The sequence below is a fragment of the Cloeon dipterum genome, chromosome 2, assembly GCF_949628265.1.
Source record: "Cloeon dipterum chromosome 2, ieCloDipt1.1, whole genome shotgun sequence".
Lineage (NCBI taxonomy): Eukaryota > Metazoa > Arthropoda > Insecta > Ephemeroptera > Baetidae > Cloeon > Cloeon dipterum.
The window spans coordinates 11,176,769-11,199,377 of NC_088787.1; the positions used below are offsets into that span (position 1 = coordinate 11,176,769).

The following is a 22,609-nucleotide window of genomic DNA, read 5'->3' on the forward strand; positions in this document are numbered from 1 at the left end:
AATTTTAACCATTTGCCATCTTGAATTTTTTATCGTTCAAATCCCTGCCCAGGAGCCTCAAATTAACGAGCAACGTCTGCTGAGAGTTTTAAATTCGATTTTACAGTGAAAATTTTAAAAAATGGCTGTTAGATCATTTCCGAAATAATTAATATAATTAAATATATTTATAAGCTGAGGCAGAGCATCATGTAATTGCAAAAAATTCAGTTCACTACTGCCTGTCTGAACCGAAGGACACGATGAAATTACCAATTAAAATAATTTCAAGCAAAAACTAAACCTTCTCTCGATTGAAATTGATTATTTACTATTTTTGTTCAATTTGCAATTAAAATTATTCAAACCCAGATGTCACACAACTTTGTGAAACATTCTTCCCTAATCAGAAGGCCAATTAAATTAAATTACTCGCTGAGAGAGGAGAAGGAGAAGCCCAAGCGAGCGGTGTGAATCCCCTTTAATTGAGGCGGAGGAGCTTTGAACGCGCAGGCCATCCATCCATCCATACGCGAGTTTCAATCGGGCTCCGCTAGGCTGTTTGGCTGGCTTTCTTTCTTTCTTTCTTCGCTCTTCGCCTCTCGCTCTCAGTCAGCGCCAGTGTCGGAGAACGCAGGACGTCGAACGCACGCCGCTCTCTCCTCTCAAGCAACACTCGGCGAAAATACTACGAACGACATACACACACTCACACACACACACTCGCGGTGGACTCTGGGCAATCACACACATTAACGAAACACACGATGAGCGCTGAACTGCACTTGGACCGGTTTGCGAGCCAAGAATTCGGCAGGACGTGACCTTCAGTAGGATCGAACAATCAAAAAGGTCAGCAGCATGCATCACCTTCGTAATTTTTTTGCCACCTGACAGTTCACATCGCAACTGAAAACTCGCTTCTTGCACTAGTTTACTTCGAAGAAATAATATCATTGGTTTAAAAAATTTAAAAGATTCGGATTTTAAAACAATTTCTTTACTCCCCTAAAACAAAATTTAATTTTGTTTTGGCCAATAAATTGATTTGGAATTAAATATGCAGTTTAGTCAGTTTTCCTGGTCTATGGGGTCTTAAACAGTCGGCTTTTCCCTGGAAAAAAGACAAAACTAATAATAACGAAAGTGATATTTTTCATCCCTCCAGTCGTTTTTATGCGTAGAAGCATATTGCCAGAGTAGAATAAAAATAAGCTGTTTGCTAATTAATATTAAAATTTGCTAATAAATTTTTATTCGTTTATTTGCGCTCTTTTAAGAAATAAATATTAAAATTCTAAGGTCAGAAAAACATTACGAGGCTTAGAGGAGAGGTCAATAAATTTAAGCAGATACCAAATTGCTGATTTTGGCCTGATTTTTATTTGATTCAATAATTATCGTTTATTTAAATCAGAATTTTATGACGTTGACAGACCGTAAAAAACGAAAATTTCGATTAAATAAAAATCTTCAAATCCTGACAACCCCAGAACACATTATTTCTCTTCAATCTGAATTATAGAGTCCTTAATGTACTGATACTCAGTCATGGCAAAAATTATTCATAAAATTACGACTAATACTATTTTTATAGTAATAAAATCATTTAAATGACGTATTTTTCTTTAATCTATTTATTACAATGAATTCGTTTTAAATTACATTTTGGCACCTTTTTTTGTAAAAATATGAATTTTTGAACAATATTAAAAAAATCAGGCTTTCGATTGGTTGCTTTGAATCAGCTCCCGCGGTGTCGCTAATAATAAACCTGGCTGTGTTATGCAAATGATGGTAAACAAGTATATTTTGAACCAGAAATCAATAAAACGGAGCAGTCCAAACCAATCATCTTCTCATCTCAAAAGTAACTTAAATTTGCTAATAGAACGTCAGGAAGCACTTTTTATTTAGGAAGTGTAGTCTCGGCTGGCAAAACGTTCCTCTTTTTTTGGCCCTCTCTCGTTAACCGATGGCCTCTAATTGCGGAGCAAATGTCCAAACTTTACGAGCAATTTTCGTCGGGTAGCGGCCGGATCTCCTTTCTTTCACCAAATGCGCCGTTCTCTCTCACTCTCTCACTCACTCACTCACTATTATTAAATTTCGTGCAGAATGGGTCTACGTGAATGTGGTGCCTGGCCGCGTCGGTCCGTCCGTCCGACTGTTGCACTTTTTGTGTGTATCGACCGTCGGTCCGTCAGTCGGTCGTTGTTCGCGCCAGATTCACGTGTATTTGTAATAAACATGAGGTGCGGAACCCATTTGTGAATTCCCAGCCGCCGCCGCGCGGACGTTGTCGCAAGCCATAACAATTGAGGGATTAGCCCCGAGTGTTTTTGCTTGGAGCAGAATTACCGCACCGAAAGTTCATGTTAGTTTTGCACCGTTGTACGACTTCTTGGTATTCGCAGCCGAAAATTTACTTTGTAACGAAAACGGTATTATGTACAAGCCTGAGTTTGTTTTTTTGATTTGGCTAAAAATCTCAATTTTAAATTTAAAAAATCAAATGGGAATATTTTCCAGTTCTTCTCGTTAAAAAAATGGCGAAAAATGTAACTTAAAACATAATTTTACAGGCAACGTTTTGTTAAAACAATTCTGATGGGACAAATTTTATGCTGAAAGTCCGAGTTTTATGAGAAAATGAGTCCATGAATGTTACTCTAACAATGATCAATAATTTATTTATAATTTAAAAGTGTGTCCGATCTCCAAAGAAAAGGTTTAGGCTAAAATGGAAATTTTCATAACGTTTTGAATCAGTCAAGATAAAAAAATATTAAAATCATTCACCCCCACCCCTATTATCACCCTAGCTAAATTTAAGACTTCACATTTTCGAAGTTTAACTGCTGGAAATAATTGATTTCATTATAACTTTTCCGACTACTCAACAAGAATCGTGCATATCACATATATTCCCTTTATGAAATTTTCCTAATAAATTAGGACATAAAATTTATTATATTTACTGTTGTAAAAACACACCAAGGAAAAATACAGAAAAAAGGAAAGTAATAAACACTGCAAGGCAATTAATTGAAATTAAAATTACATCAATTTCAAATTTTCATATTCAAAGTTTCACACAGAGGTGACCCATAACATATTTTAATTTAATATTAAACTAATAAAAGTAGCTTAAATTTTAATTTTGCCCTAAAACATCAGAATTTTTCTAGCAGAAATCACTAATAGAAGACAGTTGCATCTTTTATTTCTACCACGTTTCATGCGTCGACTTATATACTATGCGGTCGTTTTTACGCATTTGCAAGTCTAAAAAGCGTGGCCCACCCACGTACTGATCTAGATTCATCTTAATTTCACGCCAAAACACTGGTTCCTACACCGCATCTCTGAATAGTTTCCAGTTTCTCGCATGTCCGTCCATCTGACGCTTTGATCTAGAAAAGCACACACACTTCTTGCCTTTTTGTCGCGTCTAATGGGCGAGCAGCGACGTGCGTGTAGCCTCGATTTGACTTTTTATTTTTCGCGAGTGTCGAGTGAGCTGCGGTGTATCCGGTGTGTGTCTAATAATTTTTTTTGCTCCTCGCTCGCTCGGACACATGTATACATTAGGGCTCGTTGCGCACACCACGCAGGATCCCGTGACCAAAAGGCGTCGATCGTTCACCTGCCCCAATGCGTACATAGAAAAGAATGCGGCGTCATCCTCCGTTCTAATCAGGACACCCTCTGAGGTCAAATTGGTGCCTCGGCAGATCGGAAATGGTCCAAAATCGGATGATGAGGAAATTTCTCGAATTAAAATTCAAGGATTGCATTGCTTGATATAATAGACAAATTGTTAATGAATTTTTCTGCAATATTTCAGAATTGTTAAAATCTTCTTAGTGTCATTGTTTAAAAATGAAGTCCTGCTGGTAAAATAAATTTGAAACTAAGAAAAGGATATTTCGCAGAAAATGAAAGCAATTTTGATTAAGGGAGAGGCAACAGTGAGGCATTTTTCATCCGAATTGAGTTTAAATCAGATCCGTGCAACTTGCATAACTTTTTGATGAAATTATTTCTTCCTATTCTTTCGAAAGTAAATTTTGAATATTACCCACCGTTTAAAAAATCTGGCCTTATTAAGGAAATGCAACCCTGCCAAATTTAAAAATTTTATTTGAAACTTATTCTCAAGGCAACCAAAATTCCATAATAAATTTCGAGAGCTTTCAGAATATATGAGCAATTTGACTCTTTGGGTGAAGATTTTGGGCACATATGGGTGTTCCCTGAGTGCCCTAATGGCTTCCAAAGGGTCAAATTGACATATTCTGAAAGCTCCTCGACTAGGCTGTTCCAACGATGTGCAAATCTTGTGATTCAAACTAAAATACAGAGCTCGCCAGGCGACTTTTAAGTGGCTAACACAAAGGGAATTAGTACTATCGATCGCTCGAGGACTACCTGACATCAGGGTTCGATTTCTTGCGTGTTCTGATGGTTTTATCTAACCTCAGGGGTTACCCAAAGCAAGCTCTGAGGGTAAAAATAAACCATCGTGCAATTTTTTATTTTTATGCTAAAAAAATCAGAGGCCTTTTTGAGATAATCGAAATTAATTTATAATAGATTAAAAAAATACCAAATCTTTTAATATAAAAGTTTTTGGCAGTCTAAATAGCTATCTTTTTGCACAAAGTTGAATGATCTAGCTTAATTAGAACTCGAGATTATATAATTCTTGCAAGCTCCGAGAGGCTGCTTTTTCCCAGATTTCATCCTGATTATCTGGGAAAACAGCCACACATTATTTATTATTGTTTCGACACTTCTATAAACCCGATCTAAAAACTAGAAAAATTAAAATGGTGGTCAACGCAAAAAGTGGACAAGTTATCCCGAAATCTCTTGTTGAATCAACCTATTAGATTTTAAAAAGGTGACCGATCGAATCAAATATTCCACAGCAAGGTCATACCGATCATTCGATCTGCTTCTGCTAAAGCATGTATGAACAATTTCGGCGGTGGAGATGCACGTAGGCCTGCTGTTTAATTTATTAGCTGGGTTGCCGGTGTAAACAAGTCGCGCTCCCCAATGCCCAATCCGATCCGCGCGCGTAATGATATATTCGTCTGCGCCGAAAACAACACGGCACCTTTATGCGAAACCGAAGGAAAAAAATGAGAGATACTGTATCAGAGGCTTGGTGTCCATTAAAAAGCCTGCAATCCTGCCGTGCAACTTTCCTTGTGCTTCTTACATCGGAGAGCGACGGAGGGATGTGAAAAACAGGATTTTATTTTCGCGTGCCGGTCGAACTAAAGGGACTGTGCTGCTGAAATGCGTACACGTGCATGTTCATGTTGGAATTTAAATCAAATAATAATATCTGTAAAGAAAATATTTGAGACCAGCAGTTTTTTAACAATAAAAGAATGGCTCAGGTGAAAATTAATGGGCCGAGGACCAGACGAAAAATTCAAATAAAAGATTTTGAAATAAAATCTGCCCAAAATCTAATCAATGACAAATCTAAAGAACGAAAAAAGCGAACAAGTAGAGATTTAAATTTTTTATTATTCCGAAAATCGATTAAATTTTTTAAAATTGAGGTTTTAAAAATTATTATTCACTGTGTGGCACATCCCTTCTTTAAGAAGTGGGTGTGTGGTCGCAAAAAAGAGGACCTCTTTTCCTTTTTCGCCGTTATTCCACTCTGCACACGGACGAGTCAACAAAACCACACGCACTTTTATTTCTTGCCCTCTCGAGAACACCATTAAGTCATGCAATCTCTGCGGTTGATATTCAACTGTACATCCATACGAGACGCGCGCAACGGGAGTAGCGAAACCAAAATTGCAGCTGCTCGCCCGGCGTCACCTTTTTTCTGCTAATTTGCTGGACAAACTCACGGAATAAAGATGAGCAAAGGCACATATTGATTCGATGATGCGGATTTTTTCGATCGTGACGCTCAACAACGACTGGAACAAGACGTACTACTGTTTTGTAATTTTGTTCTGTTATATAATTCTAGTTTCACAGTGTCTTAATAATATGATAATGTGTGATAATTAAAATTTTATCTGAAAAATTATTCGATGTAATGTTGCAATCGTAAAATATCTTCAAATTCAAAATAACCAAACAAAATTACACAAGAACAGCAAAATGTAACATATCAAGCTGGCTGAAAAGAGGAACCTTCGGTTTGGAAAACAAAGGGCCCAAAAATACGCTGCTGGTCAGGCAAGACTGTCAAAAGTGTCTTTTGGGTGCCCGTTGCAATCCATCATCGACACAATGGAACAGGAGTGAGTGAAACGAGAACTGGCATGCAGCGAAAAGACAAAGGGGCAAAAGGACAGCAGTCGGCTTTGAAAGAAACTCCAAAGTTTGTATTGATGTCCTCGGCAAATTTATTTACAGCCTTCAGCCTCCACGGTTTCTATTTTTCAATGAATGAAAGACGGAAAATATCGTTTCAAACGACGGGATTTCCATTCATTTTCACTGCAACCTTTACAAAGCCCCGGGTAATCGTTGTTTCCAATGCATGAAACTATTCCCCAGGGAATCAGTGTAGTAAGCCAATATTTTCTCGCTTTGAAATCCTATTATATTTCACAACAAAGAATCTCCCCAAAGAGTGGCGTGCACCATTATATATAGACCTCGACGAGAGAGGAATTGAAATCTGCCTTGAAAATGTAGTCAAACGCTGTAAACTTTGGAGAAATAATTGGGAAATATTTCATTTAAATTTTGATTATTTCTCATCGTAGAACTTACAATCGATCCTCAATCGTTTTTTGGCACCGAAAAATCACAAGAAAATTCGAAGAGGATAAATTTTGCTACCCGATTTTGGAGGCTGGATGATGAATATGTATTTGAAACGTCGGCGGCATGCATTGTTCGCGTCGCACGCCAATTTCGAAGACGACTATTTTCCTCTCTCTTTTTATAGAGAATTGCGTGTGCGCTCGTTGCTTCATTTTATTTCATTGAGAGACAATGCGTGCGCGCGCGTGTGCCTTTAGCAGGCGAAATGCCATTTCCATCAAAGACACGACGTAGACGGCGGCTTCGGCTTCGGCGGCGGCACTTTCATGGCCTCACTCACTTTCCTTGGCGGCCGCCGCTTTGCAAGATCTCAAACGATAAAAGAAAAAACGAGACTCACACACACACACACCGACCGCGTCTTGTCTGCTCATCCTCTAGCTTCTTGTCCTGGCTAGGCTCATAAATATTTATCCGCCCCCCGGGATACGCGACATTTGTCAAACTTTGCCGGATGGCGCACGCAGTCAGAGCCTCAAGTGGGTAAAATAAAATGAACAGCATTTGAGAAAATTATCAAGCAGAAATAACTATTTTTTATTTGGAAGAGGCTTTATTTTCCTTGAATTAAATTAAATTTAAAATAGGAGTACATGCACAATGGTAAAAAGGATGGAAGACACAGGAAACGACAGTGGATTTGGATCCTAGTTACTCGCCATTTGCAAACAATAGCAAAATATTTGGATTGAAACCTGGAAAAAATTGAAAATTATGATAATTTTTGGGTCCAATAAGAAGACAAGCTGATAAAAATTTTTATTTAACTACATATTTTTTCTACAAATTATTCTAAATAGAACTTTGCTATACTTAAAATTCAAATTTTGAAAATATTTTCCAAATTTTTACGGCGCTTGATCAATTCTTGGCAAATTTTGATTTCTCTCGTCCAGATCTATCCTACGGTGCATGAAACTTTTCGGGGGAACTCTTTGCTGTGAAAAAAATAGGATTTCAAATAGGGAGACAGTTATCTTTATTTGAAGACCTTATTTCTACAAAATTTACTCTTCTACCTAGGTCTATTTTGGCTTTAACAGAATCTCTGCCTCTGCATTGACAACAAGAATATTTTTGACATTTTGCAGCATCAATCCTGTTTAAATTAATTTGTGTATAACATCCGTTAGTCAATTAGGCTGAAATAATACTTAAAAGCAACCGCTTTCCAAAAGAGCTCGAACACATTAAGTTTTAGAATTTCCTTTTCTGTTTAACTATAGTGTTTATTTTTAATTTCCGCGTGACGAACGCCCAACAAACAAGGAGTGATATGCGTCTGGAAAGACGTTCCAAGTTTTTGGGTCTTTTTTGCCTTTTTTGTTTATAGAGATTGTTCTAGATTTGCGTCGGTGACGCCGCCGTTTTATGGTCAGAAAGCATAATTGTTTATCGCTTTGGCGTCGACTTCATGGGCGGCTAGCCATTTTATTCAAATGCCGCGTGATATACTTGTAGAATTCGAAGAGCAAAAAGTAGACGTGCCGACAGCAAAGTTGCTTTTATTGCGATCGTAAACTGATATCCGCTGACACAAACGAGCGCAACTATCTTTTGTTGCCGAGGTAAACACGACATTTTTCTGCCAAAACAGGCGAATTTCGCTTTATGCAAATTGGACAAAAACAACGCCGTGACTTCTATTTTACTGCGGATAAGAATAAAATACAGGAAAAGCAGGTATATTAAAGTGACTTTGACGGCTGCGAGAGGTCGTGTGTTTATTTTGGGTTCCTCCATAATATCTCGAGCAAATTTGAGCCACTTTTGATGTTCTCCCGACAAACATGTAAAACGATAAAACGACAATAAAGTCGATAAACATCAATAAATTCCTATTTATCCTCATAGAGCTTAAAATTCAAATATCAGAAAATGGCTCAGATGAGAAATCAGTGCGGTCAAGGAGGGTGTAGCTTTTCAGGAAAAAAATCATAGTGTCGTTCACCTGTTTGACTTTCCATCCCACCGAGAAACTATTCTTCTGCTCTAATTGTGAGGTCTGCGGTAAACCACAATGAGAGACACTAGTCAAAATGGAAAGTGTTACGAAAAGAATTAGTGCAACCTGATCTGCCATGGTGTAATATTAAGAGCGAGGACGATTTATTTTTTTACCACTGAACTGACTGTGAAACGCATTAAATTACAAATCGACTTTTTCTCTCTCTCTCGTGCGCGAGCAGGGAGAAGAGCCGCTTGTGGCGTTTTCCACGTCTTTCTCTATACATAAAACGCACCTAGCTCTCTGTCGGAAAAAGCTCAAATAAGCCGCTTTCGAGCAACGTTTTTGCCTTTTGAGTGGGGCACAAGTGCTTATCGATCTGCGAGAGATGAAAGCAGACGTGTAATGCCAGAGGGCCATTGTTCTTTTCGTTTCAATAATGGATCTTTCTTGTTTGTTCTTCGAACGCAATATATACACGCCTTTCGCATTTGCACGCTGGAAATCACATTTTGCGGCTTTATTTGGTGTAATTTTCACTTGACTTGTTCATGCATAATTTATTCCTCTGTGTACTTAAATGCAAACAATGATATTTGATCCGAGGAGCAGATAAAATCCGAAAGACGCTGCTGGCACAATTTATTGTTAACGAACCGGAGCTGAAATTTTCTTTTTAGGCAAGAGGGATTTTATCGTCTGATTTGAATATTGGCAAGTGAACCGATACGCACAATCGATTGCTTAAATTTAAGTCGTACTTTAAGCTCATGATTAGGAGCGTGGTGTATGCAAAATTATTTAAATTTAAAAAATTCCCCGCAAGGTTGCAGAGAGAAAAGATAAGATGTAAATTGTTCAAAACCTTTTCACCATTATTTTATTTAATGTATTATTTTTAGATAATAAATAGGAAACTAAGTCTCTGGGATTTTTCAATGAATGACGGTCAGTGTTGCAATAATTAAAAATATTTTGCAAATAGAAAATTGTTGAAATTGCTGGAATATACTTTTCCTTTTACATTTTTTAGAATGATTTCAACTCTGACCTTAGAATCGTGGACAAATATTTTGATTCCATCTATAAGATTGATATTACTTTTTTACGTTTATAAAATTTTGACACCATAGCTTTCTTTTTAAATAAAATAGGATATATTTATCATTATTTAAAAAACATCATAATTTGTTAAATCAGAATATTAAAGGTTTTTTTACTTTATGTCACCCTCATTATCATTTTAACGATTTTAACATCTTTATAATTTTACCCTTAGCCATTTCATCTTTCTCTTCCAATTCAATCTTACTTTTTATGTAATTAAATTAATAAACAAACAATTTTGATTTGTTTTTGCAGACAAATGTTCCGAACGTCGGTTGCCGGGCTATTGCTGGTGGCGGCCGCGGTGGCCGTGGCGTCGCCGCCGTGTCCCAAGGGCCACGGCTTCTGGGACACGAACCGGCAGGAGTGCGCGCAGTGCAAGGTGTGCTCGCACAACGAGGTGGTGCTGATGCCCTGCCAGCCCTACAAGGACACCCTGTGCGGGCCCATGTCGGCGCTCAACATCAAGTGGCCGTGGCGGCAGCCGGCGGCCGCCAACCCCGGCCGGCCCTCGACCTCTACGTCGACCACGACGTCGACAACGACGACGACGACGACGGCGGCACCGCCGACGCGGCTGTACATCTTCAGCACGCGCAAGATGCGGCCGCTGTCGCGCAGGGTGACCACCGTGCTGACGACGGCCGCCTCGACGGCCGCCCCGAGCACCTCGTCCACCACCGAGGAGGCCACGGAGCCGGCCACCACGACGCCGGTCCCCTCATTGCCCCCGTCGCCCCCGCCGCCTTCGCCCCCGAGCACCACCGAGGCCGCCTCGTCAACGACGGAGGCCGCCTCGTCAACGACGGAGGCCCCCTCGTCGACGACCGAGGCGCCGACCACCAAGGTGTCGGCGCAGCCCTTCCTGCAGACCGAGACGACCCTCGAGTGGGACTGGCAGGCCCTGGCGCTCGCCATCATCATCGCCGCCTTCGTCGTGCTGCTCGTCGTCTTCGCCGTCTACGCGGCCGTACACGCGCGAAGGGCTACGAACCGACGCAGACGAGTCCAGAAAGGTAAGGCCATCTCCCCAATTCTCTCTAATCTGCCTGGGTTAATTTTTTCGATTCATTGGTTTGTTAAAAATTAGTTCCTGGTATTGTAACTGGATTCACGGTTCGAATTTATTCAATGATCAATTTTTTATGTGTAAACGGTCGAAAATTCAGCAAAGAAAATCTTTGAAGTGAAAGTTTTTTCATAAAATTGTATTAATTTTCGTCTAAAACCTTTGAAGTTGCTTGAATTTTGATCAAAAACCATCACTCGAATAAAATTGTCAGCTTTGGAAATGTGTTACAGGTTCACATAGACATAGGATTCATTTTGAACTGTTTGAAAATTATTTTGTCATTGAAAGCATAAAATAATCTCAAAAGCCCCTAGTTATTAGTTCCCAGCGCTTTATTGAGTTTCTCGAATTTTTAATTTAGTTTCCCGACAATATTGCTGAATTTTAATGGTTTCCAAACGATAAAAGAGATTAAGAAAACAACAAAACAAGGAATTTCCATATGTTTTATTGGCTAAAATAAGTTCTGTCTTTCAAAAAACCAGAAAAATTGGAGTCAAATGGCTAAGAAAATTCACAAAAAAGAGCTGAAGCAAATTTTTCATCATATAGAAAACGTGAAGTGAATAAAATGTTCAAACACACATGTTAGGTATCAATTTGAGAACAAAAAGCGTATTAAAATCGAATTGTCAGCAAAAGTCTTTAAATCAGAAGAATGGAAGAACTTTCAATCTGCTTACTAATAAATACCGGATATTTATCACAGATTTGATGCTGCAACCCCCTGCATAAACTAATCCTTAAGGATTCATTTAAACCCAAAATTAACCTAGGTAGAATTGTTCAATTTTTTGTAATCATGGCCGAAACGTTAGCGTGCTTTTACAATTCTAAGTTCTGTCTCCCTGCTTGAAACTCTATTTTATTTCACAGCAAAGAGTTTTTCTCAAAACTTTGGATAAACCTCGACGAGAGGAATCCAAACCTGCCAAGAAAATCTCATCAAGTGCTGTAAATTTTGGAGAAAATTGGGAAAATTTAATCGGCGTCCTTAACGCCATCCAGCAGAGCACAATCGCCCTGATTACTGGTTTCTTGGTGATTTTTGTGTGTTTAAAGTTGGCACTGTAAACATTGATGCACACTAACTATGCTATTATATCTGTTTTTTAAGAATTATTTTTTTTCAATTCAGAAAAGTTAGGTTGAACTCTTTATTTGAATTTCCAAATATATTTCTCAGGGAAATAAATTTTTTGTACGTTTGAGTCTTATTTCTTGAATGTTTACTTTGCATGACAGTGGATTATGTAGTTACTGACGCATCAGTTGACATTTTGAGTGAAGCGAAGACTCAGCAAGCCTCGTCCAAATTAATCCCGACGAAAGGCATGCCGACGAATTATTTCTTCCAAATGCGAGCCGGCATTTAAAATAGAGTTAATGGGCGTTTCACGTATCACACGTTCGCATGCCTGCACTTAGTCTGAGAGCAAAACTATCAATTACGGGGGCGTGAGGAAACGAGTCCCGGCCCCAACCCCTATAATACATCTTAGGACCGAGACCAAGAGAGTTTTTGTTATTAATGACCGGCGCAGGAAGTGTCGAGCTGTCAAGGAAACGAGATGCATACCGCGCACCGCGTGCGCACCTTTCCTATTTCTACGCAGTCCGGGACTCTTAAACTTTTGACTTTTCGTTAGGAAAGGAACAAGAAAAAGAAATAAATGCCACCCACATGTCTCTGCCACGCCGCAGGGCCGCGCCTCTGTATAAACAGAAAGGTCGATTGTTCCAAAGTTTTTTATTCGGAGAGGAAACTCTCAACTTGAACGGAAGCTGACTGCTTTTTTATTTCTGATCAGCTCTGAATTACTAAATCGTGTTCAGTCTCTTAAGGAAGCTGCGTGTGTTTGTTTTTCTGTTTATCTAATCTAAATCGTTTTGATGATGCGGCAAATGAAATGTTTATCTCTTTCGCTACGAGTTTCGAGGCAGATTGAAAACGTGAGAAGCTATAAATGGCCGCAGCCAGACACCAATGACCAATGTTATAAACAAGGCGTGTACGTTAATTCAAATCCGATTTGTCGGCGTTTTTACGGCGTCCCTGCCGAATTCGGGGTTTCGCATTAGTGTCCTGGCCGTCCCCAATAATTACAATCATCAAATTAATCTACTTTTCAAAGGGAAAAACTGGTGTTGATGTCTTTTCTAAAAAATTCTTGTTGAAACTGACACAATAAAATTTATAGTTCTGACTGGCAAGGTGCGATGTGCAGAAAAATAAAATTTCTTTGGTCTAAAATACGACCAAATGAAATTTCCGATAAAATCAGTTTCAATAATTCTCATAATTCTGCCTTCCAAGCCTTGAGAGACCGCTGAAAGGATTATTTTCTTCAAAAACAAGGCACCTCGTAGAAAATTATGGACAAGATGGATTGAAATCTGATCTAAAATCAATGTCAAGCCGTGAAAATCGGGATTTCGATTTTTATTTGTTCCAATTCTAATTAATGACTCGTAACAATATTCAATTGACCTCTGACTAATGCGAACAATGCACGAAATACAGTTCAAATTTGTCCAGCACATCCTCTTTGATTGCTTTTTCGTAACGTAGTTCGATTTTCCGTTGACAACTTCCGACGGCTGAACTGGATTCACTTGACCAACCGTTCCAAAGGACGATTTCACGGCTCTAGTCTAGCTGCGATGACTCTATTAGCCGGTCAGTATTGATGAATGGAGTCGATCGAGCACGCATTCAAGAATTTCATTGATGGCAGCGTACGTGCAGCGTGTTTGCGGCGCGGAAGTAGAGCTAGAGGTGTCGCAGGCCAATTTAATTAAAAACGGTCGGCGCCGTGCGCGTAGCAGTACACAGAAAGCAGAAGCGCATCAAAAGGCGAACGTGGCAACAGTCGAGTGCTGTCAATTTGGCCAAATGGGATATAGACGAGCGAGGGGTCACGAATAGAGACGCGCGCGGGCGGATATACACGCGCAGAAATTGGAGGCGACGGCGCGAGCCACCCATTCAATGTGCAGCAGCAGCCGCCGCCAACCGGAGGCGAAACCCGCGCGCGAGAAACCAATAAATGCGCGTTTCAGGCCCGGACTGGCCGACGCACTCCGTCACCACGGGCAGAACACCACTTTTTTTTTTTTTTTTTTTATTCAAAAGTTCCAACTTGGAAGTCATCGGTATATTTAAATTTCAGACATATCTGGGCAAAATTCGACTGGTCAGCTCTGTTGAACGCTTTTGAAAGACTGGAATAAAAGTCAAACCCTATTAAAAGTTCTTAATAAAATTGCTTCGGGTTATTTTAATTTAAAACTATTAATAGGGCGTGTAATTTAAATCAAAAGAAGGTGTAGATATTGGAATAAATTTATCTCTGCTGGTTTCAAAAAGATTCTGTAGCGGGTAGGTCTTATAGACGAAAGTAAAAATTCAGGATTTTTTACCTCTTGTCAAAATCTTCCTAATGGTGTGTGGCTATTCACCAGTGTTCGAAGCCTCCAACAGATGGCGCCACCGTATACTTTAGTAGTAATAAATTCAATTTTAAGGCACTTCCGTTGTGATTTCACACTCAATCCTGCTACTGTGCATTCTTCACTTAATATGCTTTCTTTTGACGTGCTGAAAACCAAAATCAGTTCAACTATTCGCCGTAGAAACGTTGGAAAAATTATATAATTGAAAAAAGTGCGTTTCACGATTCTAAAACGATTGGCTGAACCGATTTTGGTGTTCAGCACGTTAAAAGAAAGCATACTAAGTGAAGAAACCACAGGATTGAGTCTGAAATCACAGCGGAAGTGCCTTTAAGTAAATTTATGACGAAAATATACGGTGGCGCCTTCTGGCGGTGGCTTCGAACACTTAGGGTTTATAAATTGGTGAATTACAGGTAAAATGTAATCTATCGTTATTGTTACATTAAAATCACAAAATTTGAAGCTGAATTTCTCGAAAAAAAGCAAATATAGCAAAACGGTTAAATTTTGCCATAGACTCCAATGTTTGCAAATTCAATTTTAAGTTTTAAGGATTATAGCAGCCGATGTTGGAAATTTATTGGGTTCTTCTGTCCAATTTTGGCCTCAAACAATTGGCCACATAGGCAAAAAGAGTCATTTTTAGCACAGTTAGAATTTTTTGGAATGAAAAATGATTATTTGTGTAAGACGGGAATTAAGACTGATAATAAATAATGCATTTTTTAAGTTTTTTACCTTTCCTGAGGAAAAATTCAAAAGGAACGTCAAAGATTATTTTTGACTAAACGAAATTATTGACACCTTGAGAGGAAGGAACAAGATTTATTGCGATTTGGTTGAACTTTGATCCGAAACTGTCGATTTAAACAGTTTTGGAGGGTTTTAAGATGATTTTAAGACGTCATATTTAGATCAGGATTTCTTAACAATCGTAAATATTCGTTATTAAAAGTTGTCATGTACAATGTTAAGAAATAATAAGTCTGATTATCAATTGAATAAACGTTTATCATTATAAAACAAATAAATTTTAAATATAGCTTTGTCCCAATCATTCTACTGTCTCGAAATCAATGACAATGAGCAACACACGTGTCGTTGTGTCGTTTCATGAAGATTCATTGAGAGGACAATCCGGGCCTGCAATCAAAGCGACCCCTGCGCAGCAAGCAGCAACAGAAGCGAGGATAGTCTTTGTTTTCTCTCTCATTGGGTCGCATGTCACGCCGAAACCGAACTTCCTGCTGCCGTTTCTTCTCTCTCGCTAATGTCGCGCGGCGCTGCATAAGTTCCTCTTTCACCGTCCGGCCGGCTAATTTGACCGGCAACGCGCACACAATAAGTCGACGACGGCTGCTGCTTCTGCTGTCGAATGAAAGCCGTTTATTTTCGCGCGGTGACGACACCACAGAGCGTGTGCCGCGCGGTGACTTCGCCCACCTTTCACGTTTGCTGGCACCGAATTTACAATTATTATTTAACTTTCCCACCCTCAAAGTCAGCAGGGGTGTGTTTAACCTTGACCTTGATAAGAAAATGAAGTGAAAAGGCTGAATTTGTGATTCTGGTTGCAAAAATTAATTAATGTCTGATTTATCACAAGATTTAAAAAAAATAGAACATGTCTAATTTTAACGGAATTTAAACAAAAATTATTCTTACCATGAAAATCTCACCTGAAATAATTTTAAATCAAAATCGGTCTTAATAAAATCAAAATTTTCCGGTATTTATTTACGTGTTGCTCTCGCAAATAATTTTAAAATTCGAAAAACCGGATCTTGTGACGTGCTGTTGGCAACCCTTTAATGCAAGGTCCATTATGCTAATTGGGATGCGTTGCGTCGGTTGCGGTGTGCATGATTGACACCACGTACGCACCTGCATTGCGGCTATCCTATATATTCCTCTTGCTTGACTCCTTTCTGATTGATATTTATACGTAGCACGCGACTCGCTAAAAGAGGAAGCACAAGTGTGTGACTTATGTCTCTCTCTCATTCTCACTCTTGAAGCTTGCATTATATTCAAATCAAATCCAACTCGCTTGAATCTGAGAGTCAGCCGACATCGATTCGTGCCTACGTCAGCAGCTGAATTTGAATTTCTACAGCTTTCAAGTGAGCAATTGAATATCAAAAGGAGAAAAGTTGAGACATTGTATGGTTTTTGTAAATATAATTTTATCTTGAATGGAGAATAAATAAATAAATACGTTTCTAGGTAATAATTAGATTACGAGTAACGGTCTTTTGTAAATCTTAAATTCACGAAAGCTCGGATTTTAAAACAAACAAACATTTCATCATTAAATTACAAATTTTGATCTTTGATTCTTTCAACTTCTCAAATATATAAAAATTGTACTGCTTTAATCCCGTCTCAAAAATTAATTATAAACCCATAACCGCCAATTTTCTATTTAATAAATTGGCAATAAAACGACAACTTCCTCTGAGGTAGTGATTTAATTTTTCATTTGTCCGTGGTTCGTGGGCGGTTACGCGAACAGGCACTTCTTGGCACGTACGCGTATTTTTTTGCAACGGGATGCTGCACGTTCCGATTGCGAATTACACAATTTGCGAGGATGTATGATTGACTGCTAAGCCTTTTCTGATTCAGGGCGGGTGCACTACTGCGCCTTGCAAAATGGCCTTGGGTTTTTATTGCAAATAAAAAGTGGCCCGATAACTTAATGAGAGGACAGGCGTTCGGGGAAGCCGCTCTAAATGGCTGGCAGCCAGGTAGAAAGACACAAAGCCTATTATTTCTTCGTCTTTCTCGACCATTTGGGCTCAAAAGCGCGGAGTAACTGGTTTGAAATCGTACAAATTTGGAGTTTTCGGTAATTGGTGCTCAAAAATCCTACTTGTCCGTAGAGCAAATTTATTCAAATTAGGAATAATTGGATTTAAAAGACGCAGTAATGGAAGCATTTTGTCGTCTCTTAAATTGCTGAAAATAAAACTCAAGAGTTGACGGTTCTAATAATTGGATAATTTTTATTACACTCTGTCTTGTTTGTTTGCTTTTGCCGCCGCAGATCAAAGAGGCGAATTTCTTTTTCAGCCGAACGAAACAATCAACTTCCTTTGAGTTGCACCACACCTTTATTAATTAGGCATCGAAAGGCTTTTACGGGTGCTAAAATTAGACCATAAAGGAATGACTAATTTGATTCGGCGGCGGTTGCAATAAGAGAATACGCACTGCTTATTGTTTTAAGTGCATGCACCTCTCAACAGTCCTAATTTAAAATTTAAGTTGCGAAAATTATTTTTATTTCCTGGTGAACAACATATTAATATATAAAAATATTCAAAGTGGAGCGTAACAGGCCAAAAGTGGCTATAACAATATTGGTTCATTGAATCTATTGTTTGTGAATTTAGCAACAGTTTATTTCCTCAATGAGCATTAATGAAATCAGGACTGAGTAACACTTGAATTTGAGATTTTGCCAAATCATGATTTTTCAATAAGGAGACAGTATACTTAATTAGCCGATTTTCTCAGAAATTTCGATGGCAACCTGGGAAAATTTTAGCTCGTTCCCAATTTTCATCAAATTAAGAGAGTTTTCACAATTTTTCATTACATATTTTTACAAGCCTATCAAACTAATTAAAAAAACCTGCATGCAATAATTTATCGACTGAAGGCGGTGCCTGATTACTTAATGATTTATTATTGATTTATTATATACCTCCTTGGTTTGCAGCCTGTGGCGTCCGACACGTCAGCAGGTCTTACAACAAATTAATGTAACATGTTCATGGCCACCGTTTACCATCGGCGGGGCGAGAAAAGCAAAATATCTGATGCCGCTCCGATTTTTATCAAAAACGCCCCGAGCACGAAGGTGCGCACGCGGATTTATTTGCTGTTCGTGTAACGCGCACTTAGCAAGCGAATTAAGTCATTATTCCGCGATAGGCCTGCGCACAATTTACGCACAAACATAGACTAATTGCCGCTAATTTGCTCGAAATACCGGCCGGTCCAAGGCAGACCGATTCATCGCGGCAGTAATGAGCTGTTTCGCGACTCGGTACGCCGTCAATTGGCGGCTCGTTACTCATGCAAATCACCCACTTTTTTTGTGTGACACACAACGTGCTCTGCACATTGCCAAAAACGAGAAAGGCGTCGATGGACAAAACAAATTACACATGGCACTTGGGATCAAACGACAATTTGCTCAAGCTCTCCTAGTTTTTTTACGCAAAGCATGAAAATATTTTCTGAGGGAAATCGGGATTTTTTATTTAATTAAAAAAAAGCCATCAGGAAATACCCTAGTGATTGTTAAGTATTTTAGCTCAAAACTGATCGTATAATGGAAAATATTCTGACTCCATTTGAATATTTTATTTTCTTATTTAATGTCTTTAAAATTTTTAAAACTGATCCGATGTAGTCTTTAGCTATTTAATTCCCTTGCAGATTAAAAATATAATTTCAGAAGCTTCTTTTTAGTAAAAATGTTTTTCAGTCATATCGAAATTTTGCGGATTTTTTACTTCACCGTATGATTTGAGTTTCGTTGACAGTAACACAAGAAGCAGGAAATAAAGATTCTCGCACGAATCGCATGTTTGTAAAAGCAATTTTATCTTTTCTGTGTTTTATTATTTGCGGCTTCTAAATTAGAGCTGGAATTATATATATGTATCTTTTGGCGTGGTCCGAGTCGCTAGTATAGAGAATAGAAAGGGAATGGTGTGCTTTTAGACCTGGTCGGCGGCGGCGACGGCATTGAATTAGGGAGCGACGCCTGCAATTATGTAATTTTTTCAACAACGACGCGCATGCATGTGCGAGCAGATAACTCCACGCAGAGCAAAGAATTGGATGCCGTGGGTGCCGTGTCGGAAAACGCTCAGTCACTCATTTATGCAAATGGTCTTCGGTCGAGCGCTGGGCGCAGAAATTATTTTGGCATTGGACTCGCTCATTTACGACGACAATTGAGAAGCAGCCTCTTGATTAAGCCAATCATAATTTCAAGAATTGACGTCTCGCTTTTCGAGACACATACACATACGCTCCGATCTCCTTCTAAGTTTGTGTCTGCGTTGCAACCGCGTGCATGATGCAGTGGGAAAAATTGTTGTGCAACGCTCCATTTTATTTATTTACGGCCTGTCTTGAGAGTTCCAGACGCCGGCGACGCATTAATTGAACTCGTTTCCAGCTGGAAAAATTTTATAGCCCGCAATTGGAATTATTATTGCACACACACACACGTTCATAAAAATGTCTGAACCGGAATGACGCCAGTCTGCGTGGAAATTGCCGATTTTACACTTTTTGTGCGACATAGTATGTAATTTTCGTATACACTGCCGGCCATTCAAGAAAATAAATCTTTCATTCATTGGTTCATTTTAATTGACTTGTCATTGGAAACACATTTTATCTTTCAGGACTGTTTTAGGAATTCAATAAATATTTCCGTCAATTAAAATTGACGGTTACGGGTTGTTTTTGTCCGACATTACTTCACGAAAAATTCTGTAACGGGTGCTTTTCCTGTTAGAAATTTTATGGGCGGGTTTTCAACAGAAATAACTGCTGCAATTAAAGGGTTATGAGACAGATTTAATCGGTTTTAGACTGTTCTCATTCATTCGTTGCAAGCGATTACATATATACATTTTTATGGTGTTGAATCTAAGCTTTTTAAAATAAGAGAATGGAAGTTAAATTCTAATGGCTTTTATCGAGATTTTCGTTTTTTTGTCGATCTATTGAAACCATGTTTACAATAACGAAAATTTCGGGGCCAAAACCATCTTCTCCCGATTACAGAATATACAAAATTGAAAAAAGACACGACAAAAGCAACAGAAAATGTGTTTATTTGAAGTTAAAATTTTCGTTTCATTATCGTATTTGTTTCTTTGAAAACAATATAAAAACATCTATCTAAAATGTTTGTAAACCAAACATCCTATTTATTTTTCATCTACAACAATAAGTAAGATCATTGTTTATTAAAGTGGAATGATACTGGGCAACAATTGAAAATTATTTAAATTGTTGGACGCCATAAACAATTGATCGATTAACAATATGTTCAACAATTTGCAATAATAAAAAACGGACCTTCTTACAATAAAAATTCAAATTTTGCTGATTTCCTCCAAAATTTACAGTGCTTGAACATATTTTCTTGGCATATTTCGATTCCTCTCGCCGAGATCTGTCCAACGGCGTATGCCACTTATTGAGGAAACTCTTGGTTTTGAAATTAAATCGGATTTCAAGTAAGGAGAGAAGCATTACCATTTGAAAAGCACGGTAACTTTCCAGCCAATTTTCTCAAAAAAATCAGCGCTTCTTAGGTCAATTTTGACTATAACTGAATCCTAAGGGACGAGTTTATGCATGGGAAACAATCATTTTCCAGGCTTTTGCAGTATCATTCCTCTTTAATTTATCGTTAAATATTATTATCTAACCTAAATTATAGTTTTTGTTGACAATTTAGACCATTTTCCACATTACTCCCATTTTTGGGTTGTTTATTTGACTGTTATGAGCTCCAAAGACGTTTTTAAAAGGTCTTAAGTGTGGTCCAAGAGTTTGGAAATTGTTAAATTTGAGGCACAGAAAAAAATTAATATTCGATCGAATTAAATTCCCAAACCTAATCATTCGTCGCATCGTCCATTTATTTTATTTGACGGCCATAAAATTGCATGATTTGGGCTTATTAGATGTTAGACGCTCACCTATTCTTCTTAGTTAAAATAACCATAGTCCTGAAATCATCCCAGCCCAAGGTAGAGTAAGTTTTTTATTTGATTATTGGGAAAATCCAAAAAATAACTGCTTCAATTGAGATTGACGTTGACAAAGACGTGGGCGTCTCTCTGCTTAATAGTGTTGAGCAGTGGCGATCGCGTGCAGCCATAAATATGTCAAAATTTCCGTGCATTAGCATACATTGCTTTAATTAGTGCGTTTCAGGCCACTTGTCTTGTCCTAGGTTCAATGACTCACATCCCCTGGAGGCAAGAGTGGCTGCTATTTCATGTTAGTTTTCGATGTACGCCTCACGAAACTACTAAAAAACAATGATAAAATGACGCAAGCCGCATAAAGTGACTCCGTTGCGTGTTAAGACGAGAAACACGCGAGCCGGCATCAAAATTATTTGATTAAATGCCGCCAGACAATGCCAGACCGGCGACGAAACAATCAATTTATTTATCTCGCTGGATGCAAATAAGGATTTTTTTCCCGAGAAGGCCGCGAACGTTATCGAATTTCGCGTGTAAGCGCGTTTCGTAATATTAATTAATCTAGTGAAGTCGGCCGCCGCGCGCAATCTTGTCCCCGCTGCTAATTAAATTATTCCGATCACACGCGGCCGAAGCGAAATTCTGCGGCAGCCATGACACAACAAATTGAGCGCAGCATTGTTAATTTCGCGTCAACAAAACAGAAGCACCTGCGCCAATAATATACACATACGCTCCGTCTGATTTTGTCCCGGGAGCCCAAAAGAACCACACACGTGCTTAATTACAGTGTTCGGAGGGGACGCGACTGTCGCTTCCTCAAACAAACAATTTTCGAGCAGGAAACAGGAAAGAAAGGACTCTATTTTTGGGAATCGACCTCTGTCAGCTCTCGTCGGCAACGGTCAGATGGATAAGGAAAGAACCACAGGAGTGGTGCTGTTTATCCATCACGCGAACCGAAACAAATCGCTTCCCTTTTTCAGCGGTGGAAATTTGTTAGATAACCTTTCTGCCTTTTAAATATTTTCCCACACTTTGGACTGAATGAAAAGTTTAGTAAATAATGGTTAAAAAACTTTAACCCTCGGCGGGGGTGCAACATCAATAAAAGTTGTTTCCGGTCGTTTCGCAGCCATACTTGGCTTTAGAAATATCTAGCAATAAGAAGTCTTTCTTAAGATACATAAATCATAATGTCATATTTTATAGAGTTGAGAAATTTAGACAATCAAATGCTTTACAGAGCATAAACCCAAGAAGCATGCAATTTAATCATTTCTTTGATCTAATCAGAACAAAATCAGTTAAAGTCCTGAGTGTTTAAAGTCGCTTACAGATGGTGCTATGGTGGCTGCCGAAAGGTGGCGCTCTCTCCTACCCTGGCTGCCTGAGTATATCCGTGTTAACCTGATAAGGAGTTATTCTAAACTCGACGATAAACGTGTGCGGTAGCAGCAAATA

The 22,609-nt window shown here is 38.7% G+C and overlaps 1 protein-coding gene across 1 annotated transcript in view; it reads left to right on the forward strand.

The window, feature by feature from the left end:
* The first annotated feature begins 572 nt into the window (after positions 1 to 572).
* Positions 573 to 22,609, forward strand: part of LOC135936245 (uncharacterized) — a 40,718-nt gene continuing 18,681 nt past the window's right edge. The window contains exons 1-2 of the mRNA XM_065479000.1: positions 573 to 831; positions 10,112 to 10,872. Of these exons, the coding sequence (XP_065335072.1) occupies positions 10,116 to 10,872 (757 nt within the window). The 5' untranslated portion in view covers positions 573 to 831; positions 10,112 to 10,115. The remainder of the gene's footprint in view (positions 832 to 10,111; positions 10,873 to 22,609) is intronic.